The 19,860-nt window shown below is 66.9% G+C and overlaps 2 protein-coding genes across 5 annotated transcripts in view; one reads left to right on the forward strand and one right to left on the reverse strand.

Annotated features, from left to right (window-relative positions):
- Positions 1 to 115: 115 nt before the first annotated feature.
- LOC128913448 (mitochondrial import inner membrane translocase subunit TIM16-like) overlaps positions 116 to 19,860 on the reverse strand; it is a 40,890-nt gene continuing 21,145 nt past the window's right edge. Inside the window, exons 10-31 of one of the 4 annotated variants that reach the window (XM_054211052.1) lie at positions 7,695 to 7,749; positions 6,855 to 6,912; positions 6,612 to 6,757; positions 5,790 to 5,885; positions 5,566 to 5,703; positions 5,311 to 5,443; positions 5,041 to 5,216; positions 4,850 to 4,958; positions 4,662 to 4,748; positions 4,405 to 4,547; positions 4,204 to 4,308; positions 3,982 to 4,067; positions 3,763 to 3,904; positions 3,558 to 3,647; positions 3,341 to 3,457; positions 3,127 to 3,262; positions 2,923 to 3,014; positions 2,742 to 2,828; positions 1,645 to 1,729; positions 911 to 1,050; positions 443 to 508; positions 116 to 276 (exon numbers count right to left, since the gene is read on the reverse strand). In XM_054211052.1, coding sequence (XP_054067027.1) covers positions 190 to 276; positions 443 to 508; positions 911 to 1,050; positions 1,645 to 1,729; positions 2,742 to 2,828; positions 2,923 to 3,014; positions 3,127 to 3,262; positions 3,341 to 3,457; positions 3,558 to 3,647; positions 3,763 to 3,904; positions 3,982 to 4,067; positions 4,204 to 4,308; positions 4,405 to 4,547; positions 4,662 to 4,748; positions 4,850 to 4,958; positions 5,041 to 5,216; positions 5,311 to 5,443; positions 5,566 to 5,703; positions 5,790 to 5,885; positions 6,612 to 6,757; positions 6,855 to 6,912; positions 7,695 to 7,749 — 2,374 coding nt within the window. In that variant the 3' untranslated portion in view covers positions 116 to 189. Of the gene's footprint in view, positions 277 to 442; positions 509 to 910; positions 1,051 to 1,644; positions 1,730 to 2,119; positions 2,233 to 2,417; positions 2,667 to 2,741; positions 2,829 to 2,922; positions 3,015 to 3,126; positions 3,263 to 3,340; positions 3,458 to 3,557; positions 3,648 to 3,762; positions 3,905 to 3,981; positions 4,068 to 4,203; positions 4,309 to 4,404; positions 4,548 to 4,661; positions 4,749 to 4,849; positions 4,959 to 5,040; positions 5,217 to 5,310; positions 5,444 to 5,565; positions 5,704 to 5,789; positions 5,886 to 6,611; positions 6,758 to 6,854; positions 6,913 to 7,694; positions 7,750 to 19,860 lie in introns of those variants that run through there. The other 3 variants (XM_054211050.1, XM_054211049.1, XM_054211051.1) reach the window with 3 other exon arrangements.
- VASN (vasorin) lies at positions 8,389 to 18,116 on the forward strand. Its single transcript, XM_054210545.1, is given in 4 exon segments — positions 8,389 to 8,479; positions 9,682 to 9,786; positions 9,789 to 9,843; positions 14,808 to 18,116. Coding segments are annotated over 4 exon segments (2,283 nt in total). The 3' UTR covers positions 16,840 to 18,116.

Consider the following 19,860-nt stretch of genomic DNA (forward strand, 5'->3'; position numbering starts at 1 on the left):
CCAGAGCGAAACCAAACCCTGCCAGTCCCTCGCAGGGTCCGATCCCCGCCGGGGCAGTGGGCAGAGGCGGGCAAGTCCCCTCTCCCTCCCCAGGACGCAGACCAGCCAGGCCAGCTTCCAGAGGATATGGTATTTATTGGCTACCTATAAGTTAAGGGTGAGGGACACGGGGCATGGGGGTGGCAGGAGTCACGTCTCAGCTTTCCACCCCTTCTCCTTCTCGTCCTTGGCCTGGATGCGGAGCTCCTCATCCAGCCGCTCCTTGGCTCTCACCACCTGTGGGATATGGGGAGGGGGTGACAGAGAGGGAGACGGGCCTGACCCCTCCCTGCCTCATCTGCAGTGACACTCGGGCTCTGCTCTCCCGAATCCCAGGCAGGGGAAGGTGCCAAGGGCAGGCGGGGGGCCAGTGCAGCCCCCCTCCTCTCCTCCCTTTGCTCACCTTGGACTGCAGGTAGAAGGAGCCTCCCACCGACTTGTCGTTCACCTTGAACAAGTGGTCGTAGTTCTGCCCAAAAGAAGTTCCCAGTTAGATTTGCCTCTTCCACCCTCCCCAGCCCTGAACCCCAGTGGCCTCCTGCTCCCTGTGGCAGCGCTGGAGGTGACAAGTGCGATCTTGGGGACATGGCTGGCTCTGCCTGACCCCCCCAGTGGGTCCCCACGCTCCTGGCTGGGTGCCTCAGGGGAGCCCACATCCCCTTCCCAAGCAGCACCGCTGGGCAAACACAGGTAGGCTGCTAATGCCCGCGAGCTGCCAGCATGCTGCTCCAGTTGGGGCAGGGAAACGTCTAACTGGGATTAACTGGTCCCAGGACAGCACTCGCACTCCCTCTAGGACCAGTTGTCACCCCCATGCCAGGCAGCACCCCCTGCCAGCGCTGCTTCTCCCTGTCTCTGAGGGAGCTTCTACCTTCTGGATCTGCTCCGGGTTGAGGTTCGAGACGTTCAGGATTTGCTGAGCTTCCTGCAGGCTGATTCCGGTGATCCTGGAGGCGGCAGCGGACTGCGGCCTCTCTGAGCGCCCTCGTGCATCTGCTGCTGCTCGGCTTGCTGCCCAGAGACACCGAGGGCATGAGTCCCCCCACAACAGCCCCCTCCGGGGACCTCAAGGCCTTGGGCAGCAAAGCCTGCAGGCTCTGAGGTGCTCACATCCCAGTCCCACCCCTCTGCCCTCCTCATGCTGCCTCCAGCCCATGGGGGTCACCCGGATGAGGTCTCTGGCCCTGGGGAGGTGGCAGGAACCAAAGGGCACCCATTTACTGTTGGTGCCCACAGCAAGCTGGGCTGCAGGCAGGGCAGGACAGGACTACCGTGTCCCAGGGGACCAGCCTACTCTGCCCTTTGGGGCTGCCGGGTTGCCTCAGAGCACAGCAGTGGTGCTGGGTCCTGGCTGGTGTCTGGGACAGCTGCAGGGATCCCATCCCAAGCTGAAAACGCCATTAGGCCAGCGCCAGGATGTGGGCGCTGACTTGTCACCCTGCGACAAGCCTGGCAAGTGTCCCCTCTGGGCACAACCCCAGGGGACGGGGAGCAGCGGGGTGCCCTGGGGAAGGGGATGAAGATGCCACGAGGCGCCCAGGAACGCGGGCGCACTCCGCAGACGGAGCAGCATCCCGATGTCGGGGGCGGCAGCTCGGCTCCTACCTGCGAACTCCTGGCGCAGCGCCCGCATGAAGGCCCGTCCGACCACCTGGGCCCCCACCAGGATGATCTGCGCCAGGTACTTGGCCTGCGGGGGACACCCTGCTGTCACAGCCGCCAGGGGCCCCGTCCCCAGCCCTGTCACCTCTCCCCCAGCCCTGCCCAGCCCCCGCCCGTCCCCCCGGGGCTCTGCCCTGACGCTCCTTGGCCCCTGTCACGGCCCTGTCCCCTCTCCCCAGGCTCTGTCCCCCCAGAATCAGCTTCCCCGCACCTCCCTGGGCCCCGTCCCCGCTCTAGGTCCTTCCCACCACCATCCTCCGCCTCCCCGCGCCCGGTCCCTCCGCCCCCAGGCCCCGCCTGACCCGGTCCTCCGCCTGCTCGGGCCCTGCCACCTTCCCCGGGCGCTTTCCCTCCACACCCAGGCCGTGTCCCCCCGCCTCGGGCCCTGTCCCCCCGCCGCCTGCCCGTCCCCTCTCACCATGGCCCCGCCGCCGCTTCCGCCCCCGGCGGTCACGGGGTCAGGGAGCGAAGGTCGCGGCGGCCACAGAGACAGCGGCGGCGCGGGGCGGAGCGCCCCCTCCGCCCCTCGGCGGGCACAGCGCCCCCTGGCGGCCGCGCCGCCGGGAGGTCCCGCCGGTGGCTGGCGGGGCTGCGCCGCGCATGCGCACGGGGCGGGCGAGGCCCAGCCCGCGGCCTACCCGCGGTAGCGGCCGTGTGTGCGTGTGTGTGTGTGTGCGTGTGTGTGCGCGTCCCGGCCCCTGGTTCCCTCCCTCGGCCCGCACACACGGCAGGACACGGGTGCTGGTGCAGCGGCTTTAATAGCGGGGCCTGCCCGCGGCGGGCACGGGGCCCAGGGCCGCCGCCCGGCCTGGTGCTGGGCAGAGCCCTAAGTCCTGCCGCGCCTCCCCTCAGCCGGGCCGGGCCCCGCCGTGCTCTCTCTTTCTCCTTTTCGTCCTCCCTGCCGGGCCCGGACGGGTGCAGGGGTCCCTGGCGTGGTCCTCGGGGTGCCGGGGTCCGGCCTAGTCCTGCGGGAGGTCCGGTGGGGGTGAGCGGCATGGCGGGACCGGCCCCGGGGTGTCCCTTTCCCCCCTGGTACCTACCCACTCGTCCTCGTCCACCCCTTCGAAGGAGTCCTGGGGCAGCGGGTCGTCCCGGTTGCCCAGCCGGGCCACCATGGCACTGAGGAGCTGCAGGGAGGCAGGGCAGAGCCGTGGGGCCCGGGGCATTGCCCCCAGCCCGGGCCCTGCATCGGGGCGGGGGGGGACGTCCCCCAGCACCCACCTCCTCCTTCTTCTGCTCGTCAGACTTCTCCTCCAGGTACACGGACGCAGGGACGAACTTGCGCGCTGGTGCCTCCTTCGGGGCCTCGCTCACTGGGAGAGCAGGAGGGCTTCGCCCCACGGCTGACACACACCCCACACACCCCACACACCCCACACCCGTTCCCCGTGGGCCCGGGGCCCTCGCCCTGCCCTCTGCACCCACCTGGTGTCATGTCAGCCGGCCGCAGGCTGGCACGGCGATGCTGCCCGTCCTCCCCCGCCAGCCAGGCGCTGCCGCCGAGGGCCGGCTCCCACCAAACGCGGGTTGGCGGGTAGATATCGTCCTGGAAATACTCCTTCTGCGGGGGCGAGGGGTGCTGAGGGGGTGTCCCAGACCTCCTACCCCTCCGAAACACGGCTGGGTCCCCACCACCTACCTTCACGCGTGGCACGTGGAAAGCCACCGGCTCGAGGGTGCTCTGCCCCAGGCGCAGCGCCCGGGCGAACTCTACCTCCCGCACCTCGCACACCGTTTTGGGCAGGAAAACAAAGCCCTGATGGGGTGGAGGCATGAGCGGGGCCTGCCGTGGGTCTGGCAGCACAGGCAGGGGGGTCAGGGACAGGCAGCACGGCCCCAGAGGGCCCCCCCTTTACCTTATGGGGTTCGTTGGAGGCGAAGCTGTTGCACTCCAGGAAATAGGGGGGTTCGGGTGTCACCTCGTAGAGGAAGACTCTGGTGTCACCCTGGGGGTGGAACGAGATGGGGGCTGGCACATGGTGCATGGAGGGTCCCTCCACACTGTTGGGATGCTGTAAAGCAGGTAGCCCCCCAGGTTTTTTTGGGAGGGCAAGCCCTAACCTTGCCGGTGAGGAAGACAACACTGGTATCCTCATCGTAGAAGGGCAGGAGGGTGGAAGGGGCCACATCAAGGCCGAGGACAGACAAGGGTCCTTCGGGCAAAGCCTGTGCCCGGTACAGGAGGATCCTCCTCTCGCTGCGGCTGCGGAGAGGTGACAATGGCAGGGGGGCACAGTGTCCCTTGGGGACCCCTGCCCCGGTGTGTGTCCCCCTCTTTACCTATCGAAGCCGGATACCAGGAGGTAGTCGCCGCCGCAAACCCAAACCAGGCGTGCTCCACGGCTGCCCTCGGGACCTGGACCCTCCTGCATGGGGTGAAGGTCACCCTGCCTGCTCGAGAGAGCTGGGGGTGCAGGCAGGTGCCCGCGGGGGGGACCCCCCCCTGCGGGCACCTGCCTGCACCCCCAGCTCTCCATCCCGTCCCCACCGCTGCGATCGTACCTGTTGAGGCTGAGGGCTGCGTCGGGGCTCATAGAGCCGTAACCGGCCGTCTTTGCTCACCGTCGCCAGCTTCTTCCCATCAGGGCTCCAAGCCAGGCTGAAGATCTGGGGAGACAGACATTGTGTGTCCCCCCCACCTCCACGTCCCCTGCCTGGCCAAATGTGCCCCCTCGGGTTGGCCCCAAATGTGTCATCCCTTACCTGATCGGTGTGTCCCCGCAGGCACAAGGCTTCCCGCCCGGCGCTCAGCTCCCAGATCCGCACCGTCATGTCGTAGGAGGAGGAAACCAGGAGATCGGATGCCACAGGATGGAAGCGAATGGAGTAGATCTTCTCCATGTGACCTGGCAAGGGTGAGTGATGCATGGCTGTCCCCACCTGTGCCGGGATGGGGACACCGCCAGGCTGTCTTGTCCCCAACGTGGCATGCTCGGTATACTTCCCCATGCCCCCCTCACCTTGAAGGACAGCTTCGGGCTCACACAGCGTCTCCTGCAGCCCTCCCTTGGGGATTCGCCACAGCCGGATCTTGGCATCTTCACCCGCTGTGGCACCAAAAGGGACAGGCAGTGGTTAAGCTGGTGATCCGTCACGCCCGGTGCCGGGCAACTGGCTTGGTGTGGTCTCCCGGGGACGGCATGCATACCGACAGCAAGCCGCCATGGGTCGAAGGGGTCCCAGGAGAGGTCGGACACCGCCACACCGTTCTGGATGGTGGGCACGGTGGCGTCGGGGAGACGGCCCGGCTTGGAGAGCTGGGGGAGAGAGCCAGGGGGTCACCAGCACCGTACCCACCGGTGCTGTGCCGTGCCGGCCGCTGTGCCGCGCTGGGGGTACCTCGAGGATGGCGATCTGTCCGCCAGCAGAGAGCAGGGGGAGAGCAACGCGCTGGTGGTTGGCACAGAAGCCATCGCACTCGCCCGGCGTGGTGAGGCTGAGCCCCCGCAGGTTGGTGAGGTGGGTGTCGCGGTGCAGCACCCTGCCCTGCGCGTGTCGGAAGCGGGAGCTGGGCCCTGGCGTGGGTGGGGGATGGGTGAGTGCCCTGGGTGTCCCCCCCTGGCACGGTCCCATCACGGGGGCGCCGAGACCGTCCTGCCACCTGCTCACCCAAAATGCTCTGCAGCGACTTCTGGCTGGGGCTGCTGACAAAGCCACTGGAGGGGCCAATGCTGGCCGAGAGGGAGGTGGCGGCACTGCTAGGCGAGGCCAGCGAGGACGGAGAGGAGTAGCCACTGCCCTCCTATGGGAGAGAGAGCAGGTGGGCAGGGGGTGCAGTGTCCCAGCCCTCCCCTTTCCCTGCGGGACGAGGGCAACGGGGACCCCTCAACACCCCCGGCACGCTCCCCCGCGCCCCGTGCTCACGCTCCGGTCTGCGTCGGTGTCAGTGGGGCCAGTGTTGGTGGGGCCGGTGTCAGCTGCCTGCAGCCGGGTGCAGGTGATGACAGGGGAGCTGAAGGTCTCCGTGGGTCTCCGCGCAGGGTGCAGGCTCACCCTCCGCACCTGCTGGCAGGTAGAGCGGTGGGCAGGGGGCAGTGGCAGCCCCTGGCAATGCTACCAGCGAAGACACCCCTCTGGGTGACACTGACCTGCTGGCTGTCCCCTGCCCACCAGGCTTGGGCACCACTGGCTGGCAGCGTCCCAGTGCAGTCGGGGAACAAATCCTCATGGAAGTCCTGGGTGGACTATGGGAGAGGGGACAGTATGAGGTGGGTGTCACCGAAACCCCACAGCCCCTGTCCCACTGCTAGCTGGCACTGCTTGTGCCAGGGCACCCCCTGGTACGCCCCCGGGCACTGCAGCCCCTCCAGTCCCCACGAGCTGCGTCCGAAGCCTGTAGGTGTCAGACACCCCCGGCGTTGGGCTGCCTCGTGCACCCCTGAACGCAGCCAGCCTCCGAAACAGCACCCATCTCCCAGCATCACCCCTTGCAGCACCCCGCCCCCAGCACGCATCACCCATGTTTCAGCACCCAGCGTGCCAGATCTGGCAACCAGGATCCTGCTTCCAGCACCCAGGCACCCAAATTTTAACTGCTTTAAGCAGACCGCATTCAGGGTCTGGCACCCAGCACCCATTACACAACAGCACCCAGCTTTCAGGATCCACTCTCCAGCACCCAACATCTTGCATGCAGCACCCAGCTTCACAAATCCAGCACCCAGCAAACCCATCCTCCATTATCCACCATCAGCACCCAGGTTTCAGCCTCCAGCACCTGCCCTCCGGCCTCCACTACCCACCTTCAGCACCCAGCACCCAGGTTTTACCTCCTCTCCTGCTCTCCCCAGGCTGGGGACCAGAGTCCCCCCTCACACAGGTGCCCTTTGTCACCCAGTGCTATCGAGGTGCCACCCATGAGATGGCACCAGGCACCCATGACACAGTGCCACCCGCAGCCCCCCCCTTACCTTGCGCGGCACCAGGTAGCTGACGGGGACAAGGGCGGTGTCGGTGAGCTGCAGGACGCGGAGCACCTCGCAGGCCATGACGTCCAGGGCCAGGCGTGGCACGGTGGCCAGGCCCCGTGTGCTGCCCTCCGTCCGGCACTGTGTCACTGTGGGATGGGCAGGGCGGCCATGGGGCAGGCAGCATGGGCAGGGGCAAGGCCCCTGAGGCTGCCAGTAGCCGAGTGTGGGACGTGTCCTTCTTACCCTGGGTGAGCGCCGGCTGCGCAGGTGCCACCTCGAAGCAGTACAGGAGGTTTTCTCCCTGCAAGAGAGGCAGAGGGGACAGGGCATGAGCGGGGCTGTGGGGAGCACCCCACCGCACCCACATGCACCCTCCTGCACCCACATACACCCCGCTGCACCTCACTGCACCCCCACTGCATCCTCCTGCACCCACATACACCCCGCTGCACCTCACTGCACCCCCACTGCATCCTCCTGCACCCCACTGCACCCATGTGCACTCTGCTGCACCTCACTGCACCCCCCCCGCATTCTTCTGTACCCCACCGCGCCCTGCTGCACTCCCCTGCATTGTCCTGCAACCCCTGCACCCCAATGCACGCACATGCACCTCACTGCACCCCCATGCATCCTCCTAAACCCCACTGCACCCACATGCACCCTGCTGCACCTCGCTGCACCTCCCTAACACCCTTCTGCACCCCACTGCACCCACATGCAGCTCATTGCATCCTGCTGCACTCCCCTGCACCCCCCCCGAATCCTCCTGCACCCCACTGCATCCCCCTGTGTCCTCCTACACCCCACTGCACCCACATGCACCCTGCTCCACCTCCCTAACCCCTCCTGCACCCTGCTGCACCCCCCCCCGCGTTGTCCTGCACCCACATGCACCTCGCTGCATCCCCTGCACCCTGCTGCACCCCGCTGCATCCTCCTGCACCCCCCTGCATCCTCCTAAACCCCACTGCACCCACGTGCACCCTGCTGCACCCCCCTCACACCCTTCTGCACCCCCCGCCCAACCCTGCTGCACCCCCCCCTGCATTGCCCTGCCACCCCCCTGCCGTGGGACCTCACCTTCCCTGCCAGCACCAGCAGCCCGGTGTCGGCGTCGTACAGCGGGATGGCCGCCCTGCGAGGGAAGGAGGGTGCTGAGCCGGGGGCACCCATCGGCACAGCGCCCGACGACCTCAGGACGGATCCTGTGCCTTCCCCCGCTGCTGCACCCCCCCAAACCCCATCCGGTGCTGGGATACCCCGACATACCCCGGCACCGGACGGGGTTTGGGGGGGGTACAGCAGCGGGGGAAGGCGCAGGATTTCCCATGCCGGGCTGCTCCCCTGACTCCCCCCAACCATCCCATCCTGGGGTGACAAGTTTGCAGTGGGACGGTGGCACCGCCAGCCACTTCCAGCCCACCTGAAGCTGTGCCCAGCCATGGGGCATCCCCACTCTCAGCCTTGCACCCTGTGCCCTGCGATGGCACCCGGCCCTGCTCGGGGAAGGCTGCGTCACCCGCAGAGGAACCCCGAGGCTGGCCAGGCTGGCTCGGCCAGTTCGTGGCGAGCGCGTGGCACACCCCGACATGCCACCCGTCTCGCCCGGCACCCGCCGTGCCAGCCAGCCCCGAGAGTGCCCTGTGGCTGGGGCTGTGCCAGCTGGAGCGTGTCCCCGCTCCTTGGGCTGCGGTTAGGGGGTGCTTGGTGGACAGAGGGGACCGTGGCGGTGGGGGGAGAGCGGTCAGGACATGCTCAATGGCCAGAGGGGACCATGGCTGGGGGATGCGTGGCAGCTGGAGGGGACGATGATCAAGGGGATGCTCGATGGCTGGAGGAGATGATGACCAAGGAGATGCTCAGTGGTTGGAGGGCACCATGAGCACAGGGGACGGTGGTGACGAGGAGCATGGAGCCACCTTTCTGCTTTCCCTCGGCAGGGGCGGAGGAGGCAGAAAACAGAGGGACAATCTATTACTTTTGGTTGACGTTTCTGTGGCTGTGCCGGCAGGGCAGGGAGCCGTGTCGTGCCGTGTCAGTGTTTTGAGGAAATACGGTGAAACCAAGGCTGTGCCGTGCTCTTGTCCCAGCCCCGGCATCTCCCCGTGGCAGGGACACCCCGTGGCAGGGACACCATGGCACAGGATGGCCAGGTGGCACAAGGGACGGCCGTGGTCGGTATGGCACAGTCCTGCCCCAGGACTGCTGGCACAATGTAGGCAAACACCACCAGGGTGGCCGCGGCAGGCACCAGTGTCCCCTGCCCAGCTGCGGTCACTGTCACCAGCACTGCCGCCACCGCTGGGGCCCAGGGTTGGGACAAGGGCACCCTGGGTGCCTGGTTGTCCCAGCCTGGCCCGTGCCGTCCTTGCGGTGCTAAATGGGGACTGATGTCCTGTGGCCCTCGGCACAGCTCTGCTGTCACTGGGACATGGGGGCAGCCCTGCGAGGGCCACCCACCACCCCCATGTCCGCCAGCAGATGGTGGCAGGGGCATGGGGGTACCGGGGTCCCTGGGTACATTGGATATGGGGGTCCTTGGGGGTGCCAAGGACACCTGGCCCCTGCTGTTACCAGGGGTGACAAGTGTGCCAGGGGGTGCTGGAGGTGACAGAGGTCCCACAGGCCCCTGTCACTCTGGGGGGTCTTGGAGCTGCTGGGGGACCCAGTGGGTCCCTGGGTGGTCCTGGGGGTCCCTGTGACTCTGGGGGTCCTGGAGCTGCCAGGAGTCCCAGGGATCCCCATCAGGTCCCTGTCGGATCCCCGGGGGTCACAGGGTGTCCCAGAGGTCCCCATCAGGTCCCCGGGGTGTCCTGGGAGTCCCCATCGTGTCCCGGAGGGTCCCCGGGGTGTCCCTGGAGGGTCTCAATCGGGTCCCAGTCAGTCCCGGGGTGTCCCGGGGGCCCCCATCGGGTCCCGGGGGTCCCAGGGGTGTCCCGTGGGTCCCGGGGGTCCCCATCGGGTCCCGGCGGTCCCGGGGGTCCCGCCCCGTGTCGGGCCCCAGGTGCGCAGGGGGCGGGGCCTTGGAGGCAGACGTGCCCCACCCCTCCTCCCCTGTCGCCGACAGCCAATGGGGAGGCGGCGGGAGGGCAGGCTCCGCCCCCCGCGGTTTTAAAGCCGCCCCCCGCGCCCGGCGCCGCCAGAGAGGGGAGCGCCCGCTCGGCCGCTTGTTGCCGCCGCCATGGACTGACCCACCCGGCCCGGCCCCGGCCCGGCCCGGCCCGACACGGTGAGTCCCCGGGCCGCCGCTGCTCCAGCCCTCCCCTCGCTACGGGGCTGGGGGCTCGTGGGTCGGCGGCCCGCGGGCGGGAGGGGGCTCTACTGGGCAACCGGGGGTTCGGGAGGGGGTGGCGGGGCCGAGGGGGGCCGGTGGGCCTCGGCTGGGCCACTGGGCATCCAGGGCCAGCTGCCATCCCCAGGTGACAGGGTGTCAGCCAGGCCTCAGCTGCAGGCAGGGCTCTCGGGGCCAGCACTTCGCTCCAGGCCTCGGCTGGCGGGTCGGTGTGCCCTGCTCCCCCAGAGGCCTTGGCTGAGGCAAGGGGGCACTCGGCCGGCCCCCACCTGGGCTGGTGACGCGGCCTTGACCAGGCTGGGGTGACAGCACTGTGGCGGGCAGGGACAAGGGTCCCCTGTCCCTGCCTGTGCCTGTCCTGCCATGGGATGCACTGGGGTCTGGCCCAGGGACCTTGGCCTGGTGCTGCTCCCATCACAGGGAAGGGCAGAGATGTGGCCGGGGCTAATGTGGAGCCCAGCTCTCTCCAGCCGTGCCCAGGTGGCTGTGACCCACCCTGCCAGCAGAAGGGCTCCAGGACCCACACAGGTCCTGGGTTGATCCCATGCTGGCTCTGTCCTGGCAGACGTGGCGGCAGGGCTTGCACTTTGGGGTCAGGCAGAGGTGGGAGCTGCTGGCAGCGATGTCCACCACCACCCTCCCTGGCGGAGGGCTCAGCCAGGGTGGAGTTTGGCTGCCCTGGCCTTGCCTGTCCTCATGGGGCTGGTGTCCCGCATTGCTGACCCACTGCAGGGCCGAGCGGGGTCCCTGGGCAGTGCCGGTGAGGGTTTCCCCCTGGCTGGTGCAGAGGGATGGGTGCCAGCAGGGCCACCGGCCAGCCTGGCCGCCAGCCGGCAGGGATGCCCCATTGCCTCTCCTGCTGCCAGCTCCCTGGGTGCTTCATCGTCACCCGGTGTGCGCTGGGGGGGATGCTGGCCTCTGTCACCCTCTTTGGGTGTGACTTTGGGCCACCACGGGGAAAGTGTCCCTTCCTATGCCTGGCTCCATCACAGGCCGGCAGCTGCCATGAGAGCCAGCGCATCCCAGTGGAGATGCTCCAGTTCCAAGACCCCTCTTCCCAACCAAACCCCCCACACACACACTCACTCCTGTCGACGTGCCCCACACCGGCAGGTCTCATCCTGCTGGGGCCGGGGCAGTCGGACTGGCCTGACCCAGCCGGGGCTGTGCCGCTGCCCACACGGTGCTGGGCAGTGCCGCTCTCAAGGATGACACTAATTACTATTTTTCCCCGCACCACGCCAAGGCCGGGTGGCCTCGCCGGGCGGCCCTGACGCAAGCGCTGCTGGCCCGGCTGGCTCTGCCGGCGGGACGCGGCAGGAGGAAGCGCTTGGGGACAGCCGCGGCCGCCCCAGTCACCCCGTAGGAATCTGCCCGTGCTGCTGGGGCCACGCGTGGCAGCATCGCCGGCCTCCTCCCAACCTCTGCCGGAGTTCGGGCTCCTCCGGAGGCGGTTTGGCTGCCGGTAAAGTGGCTCTGCTGGTTTTTCTCCTTGGTGGCACCTGAGCCGGGGAGCGCGGCTGGGTCAAAGGGGCAGGAGCGGGACTGAGGGGCCGGCAAGCGCCCCCGGGAATGCAATAACCAGGCCTGCATTCCTCCGGGGCTGCTGCGGAAACTTTAATTAAATAGGGAGGGGAGCCCGGGAGGAGGTGGGAGCTGCGGCGGCGCAGGGTGGGTTGAAGGGGAGGAGGATTAAGGGCTTAATCCTGCATCCCCCCAGCCCCTGGCTGGGTCTCAGGAGGGGGCATGTGCTGACATGGGCTTGTTTTGGGGGGGGATGGGACGTAAGGGAGGGGAGCAGTGCCTGTGTCCCACCCAGTGAAGGCACTGTGTCCTGTGTCCCTCCCTGCAGTGATGGGGACAGAGCCCAGGGCCTGGCTTCATGCAGGCCCCTGGTCCTGCCTGCGCCGGTGCCTGCTAGCTGAGGAGGCAGCCCACCGGCAACAACGGTGGCTTTGTTCGGTGGTGGGGCCTCACTCACCGGTGCGGGAAGTGACATCCTGGCTGTGCTAGGTTCCCCGAGGAGAACGACTGTGTCCCCAAGTGGTAGGGAAGGACAGGGACCCCCGGCTGGGCTCCTCTGGCCCGTCCTGCACAGGTGTCACCCTGTGGTGCAGGGAGTGCATCGTCTTCGTCCTTAGAACACGTGGCGGGTGTGAAGTAGGGTGTCCCCTGCCAAGTCCCTTGCTCTGGGCAAGCAGGGGAACGGTCCGGCCCGGGGGCGCTGCAGGCAGGGAGGGGGGACGCGGCACTCCCACCCCAGCAGGCTGGCAAGGGAAAGGCTGAGCCGGGACTGGGGGAATCTGAGCCCGGATCCTCCCCGCAGCCGGAAAATATGAATAATTCGGCAAATATCTGCGGTGCAGGCGTGGGGGAGCCCAGCCAAGGCAGCAGCAGGCCGCTGGCAGGGCGGTCCTAACACCTCCAGCAGAACTGGGGCCCCCTCTCCACTCCTGGGGACACCCCCTTGGGGATGTGGGGGGGCTGTTCCCCTGCCACCCAGTTTCGGTGGGGTGAGCCTGGGCCGGCTTAACCCCTCGCTGCCTTGAAATAGCATCGGTGCTCGAGGGCGGGATGGTGGCGTGTGCCGGCGGAGCGGGGTGATGCCGAGGGAGAGGTGGCGGAGGCGTGTGGGTGGAGCAGCCCTGCCGGCCTGCTTGGCGCTCGTGGCGAGGTGAGGATGCACGGCCGTGGCCACTGCCGGGCTGGCCAAACCTGCCCAGAGCGGGGAGCCTGGCAGGCGGGGAGGAAATGCCAGCGTAATTAAAGGGACTAGAGAGACTTGGAGTCAGCAGCTGGTTGCAGCACGGGACACGTCAGCGAAACTCGACCCTGGCATTGCAAAACCAGCCCCGGCCTCGCCAGCCTCCCGCAGGCCTGGCCCCGCTCCGGCGCTGCCCACCCTGCCACAGCGCTGGCACCGCCGGCACCCTGCGCCCAGGGCTTTGCCCATCAGCCAGCACCCTCGGGCTGCCAGAGCCACCTCAGGGCTGGCACAGTGGTGAGGGGTGCCGGGTCTGCCCCCACTCCCTTCAGCCCCCCAAAATGCTTCACAGGGGCTCCATGATGCCTTTTTGGCTCTGCTCAGCCCTCGTGCCAGGCACCGATGGCTTGGCCATGATGTGGGGGTGAGACGGGACCCAGCATTGACGAGGGGACTGGGGGCTGAGCTGGGGGTGCTGGGGAGGGGACACAGTGACACCCTGGACGTGGCACCGCTCCTTCCCAGCGTCAGGGGGCTGACGGCACAGGTCATGGCGGGGCAGGGCCAGTCGTGCCAAGTGACTCAGGCGTTTGCGGTGACCCTGCCCAGCGCGGGCGCACCCCACCCTCGGGTGCACCCCACCCTGGGGGGGCCACCCGGGGAAGAGGCGAGGACAGAGCCGTCCACCACATTAACCCCCTCTGCTGCCTCTACGGCATGGGGGGGGCTCTGCTGACCCGGGGAGGGGACACAGCATGCGTCCAGACCCTGCTGGTGCAGGATGTGGTGTCCCCGCACCGCCAGGACAGGGCCCCCCACGGTGGAGAGGTGGCTGGGGCAGGCGGCACGTGCTGTTGCGCGACCCGGCAGCCCCCCACACACGGTGGGGGCCCCTTGCAAGCCGCAGGAAGGGGGGTTTGCATGGAGCTGTGAACAGATCGGAGCAGGGGAGGAGGCGGCGACGGCCGGGGCTGGGGAAGGGGCTGGCAGGGCAGGGTGCCAGTGGCACCCTCACCTCCGGCAGTCGCCAGAGTTTGCCTCTTCCCTTCCCGGGGAACCCCCTCTGCCACCTCCATGCGCCCTTGAGATGGGGTGGCATGAGACATCAGGTCCCTAGCGTAGCCCCAGGTCCCCTCACCAATTCCCTAGCTCTGCTAATTAGGAGTGTCATTAAAAGGGCTGAAAGATGGGGTTGAGAGAGGAGCCAGCCACCTCTGAAGCAAGGACATTGGCCGGGGTAGGGGTGGTTACAGCCTCGCTCACCCCAAGAGTGTCCTCTCCATCCCTGCCGTCCCCGTGCCAGAGGGATGAGGATGCAGCCCAGGGTGCTGTGCCGGGTCCCCAGGGTGCCATCAGGGAGGGGAACAGCAAGGTGACCCATAGTCCCCAGGGGACAGGCGCCCGTTTGGGGGTGAGTATGAGCCCCAGGACTCCGCAGGGACACAGGCGGCTCCGAAGGTCACAGCGGGGACCTGTGGGGCAGGGGAGCACCCAGCTCCTTTGGCTCCGCAGCCTGTGTCCAGGCTGCCCCAGGGTGGGGGCCACCCCTGGATGGCCCTGTCCCCGGGGGGTGGTTGCTGCCCCCGGCGATCTGGCCAGGAGCAGAGCCCGTGGGTGCGGCTGCTGGGACGGCAGCACAAGCGAAGGGTTAAGTGGTGCTCGGAGTGCCGGGAAGGCTGGCCAGGCTTCCCCCCCCCCCCGCCCTTGCCTTCCCCTGGCTCTGCTCCGCATCCCCCATGTTTGATTTGCACCCTGCCGAGCTCAGCCGGGGAGGTAGGGGCCCTTGTCCTGCTGCCTACGGCGGGTCACGGTGCCCCACCAGGGACAGTACCAAGAGGCCAGGCCAAAGCTGATGGGACGTGTCTCATGGTAGAACCTGGGGTGCTACGCCCCTAAATCCTGGGGGTGTGGAGAGGGGGAGAGCACGGAGCCGGGGTGGGCAGCCCACGCAATGCTCTCACCACCTCTGTGCCGGGCTGGAGCAGCACAGAAGCGGCTGGAGCGTGTCGGGGACTTTCCTGCTCTCTCCGAGGTCCCTTTGGGGCCAGAGGGTCCCGGACAGGGCGCAGGGAGATGGCTCTCCCACCCCGGGAGCAGTGCAGGGGTAGCGGGGGGGGTCTGAGGCTCTTCACTGGCCTCGGGTCTCCCCACAGCTGGGCCTGGCCCCTAACCTTGGCTGTGTTTCTCTCTCCCGCAGAGCTGACACCATGAACCAGCTGATCCTTTACACGCTGCTTCTCTTGGCCCCCGGGGAGCTGGCGGGGGCATGTCCCACAGGCTGCCAGTGCCAAGACCCCAAGACCATCCTGTGCGCAGCCAGAAGGGGTCAGACTGTGCCCCGGGGGCTGCCCCCCAACACCCTCTCCCTCTATGTCTTTGAGAACGGCATCACGATGCTGAGCGAGGACAGCTTTGCCGGCCTGCCCGCCCTCCAGCTCTTGGACCTCTCACAAAACAAGATCACCAGCATCCAGAAAAACATCTTCCAGCCCCTGACGGAGCTCATCAACTTGGACCTGTCCTCCAACCAGCTGCAGGAGATCACCAACGAGACCTTCCATGGGCTGCGGCTGCTGGAGCGGCTCTACCTGCAGAGGAACAGGATCCAGCACATCCACGCTGCCGCCTTTGACACACTGGAGAACCTGCTGGAGCTGAAGCTTCAAAACAACCAGCTCTGGGCCGTGCCCCCCCTCGACCTGCCCAACCTCCTGCTGCTGGATATCAGCTGGAACAAAATCCCCACCATTGCACCGGGGGCCTTCCATGCCGTCAACATCGAGTCCCTGAAGATCGCAGGGCTGGGCCTGACGAGCTTAAATGAGGAGCTCTTCCAGGCCCAGAACAACCTCCATGAGCTGGACGTCTCCGACAACCTGCTGGAGCGCGTCCCGGCAGTGCTGCGGCGGCTGGGGAGCCTCACCAAGCTCAGCCTGGCTGGCAACGCCCGCATCTCCCAGCTGCTGCCGGAGGACTTCCACAACCTTCACAACCTCCAGGAGCTGGACATCAGCAACCTAAACATCAACACCATCCCTCGGGATTTCTCCAGCTTCTTCCCCAGGCTGCGGGCCGTGACGGCCGCTGGCAACCCCTTCAACTGCATCTGCCAGATGAGCTGGCTGGTGCAGTGGGTGAACGCCAGCAGCGTAGTCCTCCGGCGGCCCGAGGAGACGCGCTGCCACTTCCCCCCAAAAAACTCTGGCAAGCTCCTCCACCACTTACAGTACGCTGACTTCGGCTGCCCCACCACCACCACTACCACCACCACCCCCACCACCCCGCGCACCACCACGCTGCCGCCGCCCGCGCCGCTCCCCACCACCAGCCGCCCAGTGCTGCAGCCCAGCACCGCCGCTCCCACCCTGGGGGCCAGAGCCCCCCTGGGCAGCTCCACGCCAATGCCCTTCAGTGGCCCCCCGGCCCCCACCAGCCCCCCGCCGCCCATCTGTCCCCCTCGCACGTGTCTGAACGGTGGCACCTGCCGCCTGGGTGCCCAAAACCACCTGGAGTGCCTGTGCCCGGCGGGCTTTGCTGGGGCATACTGCCAGGTGGAGACAAGGGGGACCACGCCGTCCCCTGCCACGCCGTCCCCGCTGCCCAGCCGGCGGATCAGCATCACGCAGGTCAGCAGCACCTCCCTCAAAGTGGACTTGCAGAACTACATCCAGTCCAAAGCGCAGCTGAAAGGCATCCGCTTGAGCTACCGAAATCTCTCCGGGCCAGACAAGCGGCCCGTGATGCTGCGTTTGCCAGCTTCGCTCTCCGAGTACACGGTGCGGGCGCTGAAGCCCAACTGCACCTACCGCGTCTGCATCGGGCCCCTGGGGGAGAAGGTCTCCAAGGAGGAGCACTGCGCTGAGGCGCAGACCTTGCCGGCGAGCCAACAGCAGCACTCGCCCGTCACCCAGAGCAAGGACAGCAACCTCACCCTGATGATCGTCCCCGCGCTGGCCGCCATGCTGCTGCTGCTGGTGGTGGTGACTGCTGGCACGTACTACTGCCGGCACCGCCGGGCGAAGGCGCACGCCAGCACCGAGGTGGATGCCAGCCCGCTGGAGCTGGAAGGGGTGAAAGCCTGCCTGGAAAATGGGGATTTGAGCAATCATGGCTGCAAGGTGCCGGAGGCGGCGATCCTTTCGGGCGGTTCCGAGTGCGAGGTCCCGCTCATGCAGTCGCACTACCCCAGCAACAACAACACCCCGGGCCTCAAACCCTCCTATTTCTGAGCCAGGCGGGACGGGGCTGCCGGGCAAGGGGAGCCCTGGACAGATGAGGGTTGAGCTGCAGCGGTGGCACTTGGCCGTGTCCTTCCGGGGCGAGGAACGGCAAGGAGTTAACTGAATTCAGGCAGAAAAACCCCAAACCCATAACGTGCAATTTCCGAGAGGCTGCCACGCTTCGGGAGGAGACACTAATTTTACCGCTCAGTGCCTTGATTTCTGTGACTCTACGTAAAACGTGGGTAGCGAAAGAAGAGGGGGTTTGGGGTTTTTTAATTTGGGGTTTGGGTGGGCTTTTTTTAGCTACTGCTAAAAAGAAAGCTGCCGGTCACTCGGCTAAGGGACGTCCACGTGCTGGTAACAAGGGTCCTTTAGCGGAGCATGGCCCGTGACTCTCAACTCCCTGGAAGCTGATGTGAGCAATAAGGCTCGGCCGAGGTGCTGGGACCCTCGGGACCCCCCGGGCTGAAGGAAGCGCCGAGCAGGCAAACCGGGAATTGAAGCTTTAAGAACTCGGAGAGAATATTTATACACGGTTATTTCCCATTTCTTCTGGGAAAACTTTTTTTTTTTTTTTCTAGTACCGATTTGTGTACATCTCTTTTGTAAGGCAGACCAGAAGGGTGTCTTTTTGTAAAAAAAGAAAAATAATAAAAAAAAATTAAAATAACAACCATGAAAACCTCTACGCAGCCCCAGGCACTGCCCAGCTCGCCCCAGTTTGAGGGCAATGGTGCGGGCAGGGCAGCCAGTCCCCTGCAGAGGAGCGGGAAGGTCGGCTGCGTCCTCCCGTTGTTGTTGGCGAGCACCGGGATGAGTCAGGGCAATGGATGGGGGAGGGGGGGAATTTTCCTGACTCTGGGCCGTGGTGCTGGGGCGGCTTCACCCCCATGGCGCTGCCCCCCACCGTGGGGGGCTGAGGAGGTGTTCCCAAAACAGAGGCCACGGGTTTCTAATCAGCCCCTGCCCTGTGCATCATCCAGCCTTACTTCATCCCTCCCCGCCTGCCAGATGGCTCCGGAGCCGGCTGCGGGACAAACAGCCCAGCCCACCCTCCGTGACCTCCCCACGTCACCCCGGGCGGCACCGGCGCCCCCAAAACGCCCAGGACGAGCGTCGGCCTGCTCTGTCCCCCCGAAGCGGGGGGGCTGCAGCCAGAGCCGAGACTCAGGGCCCCCACCGTGAGCCCCCGGCCCCGGGAACAGCCGGTTTCGTGCGCTGGCCCCGGCGGGGAGGGCTGGGAGCCGGCGCTCGGCAGGTTCCCGCTGCCAAGTGGTTTCTGCTCCAACCCTCTGGTTTTAATCGTTTTCCAATCCTTTATCTTTCGGGCTGGAATTTTCCAGGTTGGGGCCCTGCCCGCCGAGGTATGTTTGATTTGGAGAGAATGAGCAAAAAGGGGCTGAAACGCCGCGGCTGCCGCCAGCGGAGCCGAGGGTCACCACTGTGCCGCGCAAGATGCCGGCGGCTCTTTGGCCGGCCCCGACCCCACAATCGCCCCGGTCCCGCTCGCCCGGGGCCGATGGCGGGAGGGAGCGTCTCTGGATGCAATTAGGGGCGCGGGGCAGTGGCGGGGGCCGTCTGGCGCAGCCCCCCCGGCTCCCAGGTGGGCTTCCGGCAGGGCTGGCTCCCATTAGGGCCGGCGCAGCGGCAGGAGGGGCCCCTCGCCGGCGCGGGTGGGTCGGTGCGATGGCCACGCTCGCCCGCTCAAAGGGCCCATTGTGGTCCTCTCCCCACAGATTTTTCAAATTAACATCCCAAATTCCTCCGAAAATTGCTGCTGTGTAAATATTTTCACTGCGAGCTTTGTATATTTTCCAGCCCCGCGAGGAGGAGAGAAGAAAAGTCCCTGGCGGAGCCACGGCCTCACGCCGGGTGCCTCCGGACGGCCGCTGACGCAGCCCCCCTGCCCCAGCCCGGCCAGGCGCAGGGTCAGCCCCTGCGTGTCCCCTCACCGGCACCGGGCTGCAGAGACCCTCGAGCCCCTTCCTTCCCCGCCTCTCGCTTTCCCTCCTGCTGCTCGGCTTCATTACATGCCCTTCCCCTAACGAAGCTATTTCCCCCCCTTGCAATTAGCTGGAGGTTTGCAGAGAACCCCAACATGCCAGGTGGGCGCCGGGGACCCCCACAGCCCCTCGGCAGGTCCCGTCGCTCCTGGGGGACTTCCAGCAACTCCAGAGTGACCGCGGCTCCGTTGGCAATGCCACATGGGCTGCCCTGGCCCGGCTTTGGCAGGTGCAGCGCAGCCGGGCTGCCCCGAGCCAAGGTTTTCGGTGCCAACCGGGAGCTGCGGGGAAGGGGCCAGGCTGCAGCCAATGGTGGCCACGCGAGGAAGGGGCCGGAGCAGCAGTAGGGGATGGGGGGGCTCGGACTCAGCACTGAGTGGGACAGGGATGCTGCGTCCAGGGCATGGCTTGGCACCCCCCTGACACCCACATCTGCACCCAGGTGGCTCCGCGGGAGCTCGGCTGTGCCCAAAAATGTGCCTGTCCAGCCCCTGCGGCTTCCCAAACCCCAGCCCAAAAGTCCCCTCGGCCACTGCCAGCCCCGGCGTGCGCGCCACATCGTGTGATGCTGCTAATTCCTCCGAGCTGAATCAGCGCCGGGAAAGGATTGCAAAACCCACTGAAATGACCCCAAAAAAAAAAAAAAAATCCCTCTCACTATGCGATCCAGCGGGGCTGGTAACCAACAGCCCCAACCAGAAGCCACCGGCAGGATAGGGGTGCTCGGCGGGGAGCCACAACGGGAGGAGCCACCGGCTTCACCGGGGCAAGTCACCGGGGCAGCACCGACGGCTGCAATCCTGGAGGTCCCTGGCTTCCAGAGAACCATCCGTGGCTCCGGGGAAACCAAAGCCTGGTCCCCTGGGTCCCCCAGGTCCCCACGGCCGGAGCAGAGTCCCGGGACACACACACACACACACACACACACGCTGCCTTGGTACCAGGTGGGGGGGTCCCCATCCCGGCTCCCCCGGGGTGAGGGCAGGTGTGTGCCCGTCCCACAGCCCCACGCGCTGCCAGGAAA

This window comes from Rissa tridactyla, chromosome 8 (assembly GCF_028500815.1).
Source record: "Rissa tridactyla isolate bRisTri1 chromosome 8, bRisTri1.patW.cur.20221130, whole genome shotgun sequence".
In the NCBI taxonomy this organism is placed as follows: Eukaryota; Metazoa; Chordata; class Aves; order Charadriiformes; family Laridae; genus Rissa; species Rissa tridactyla.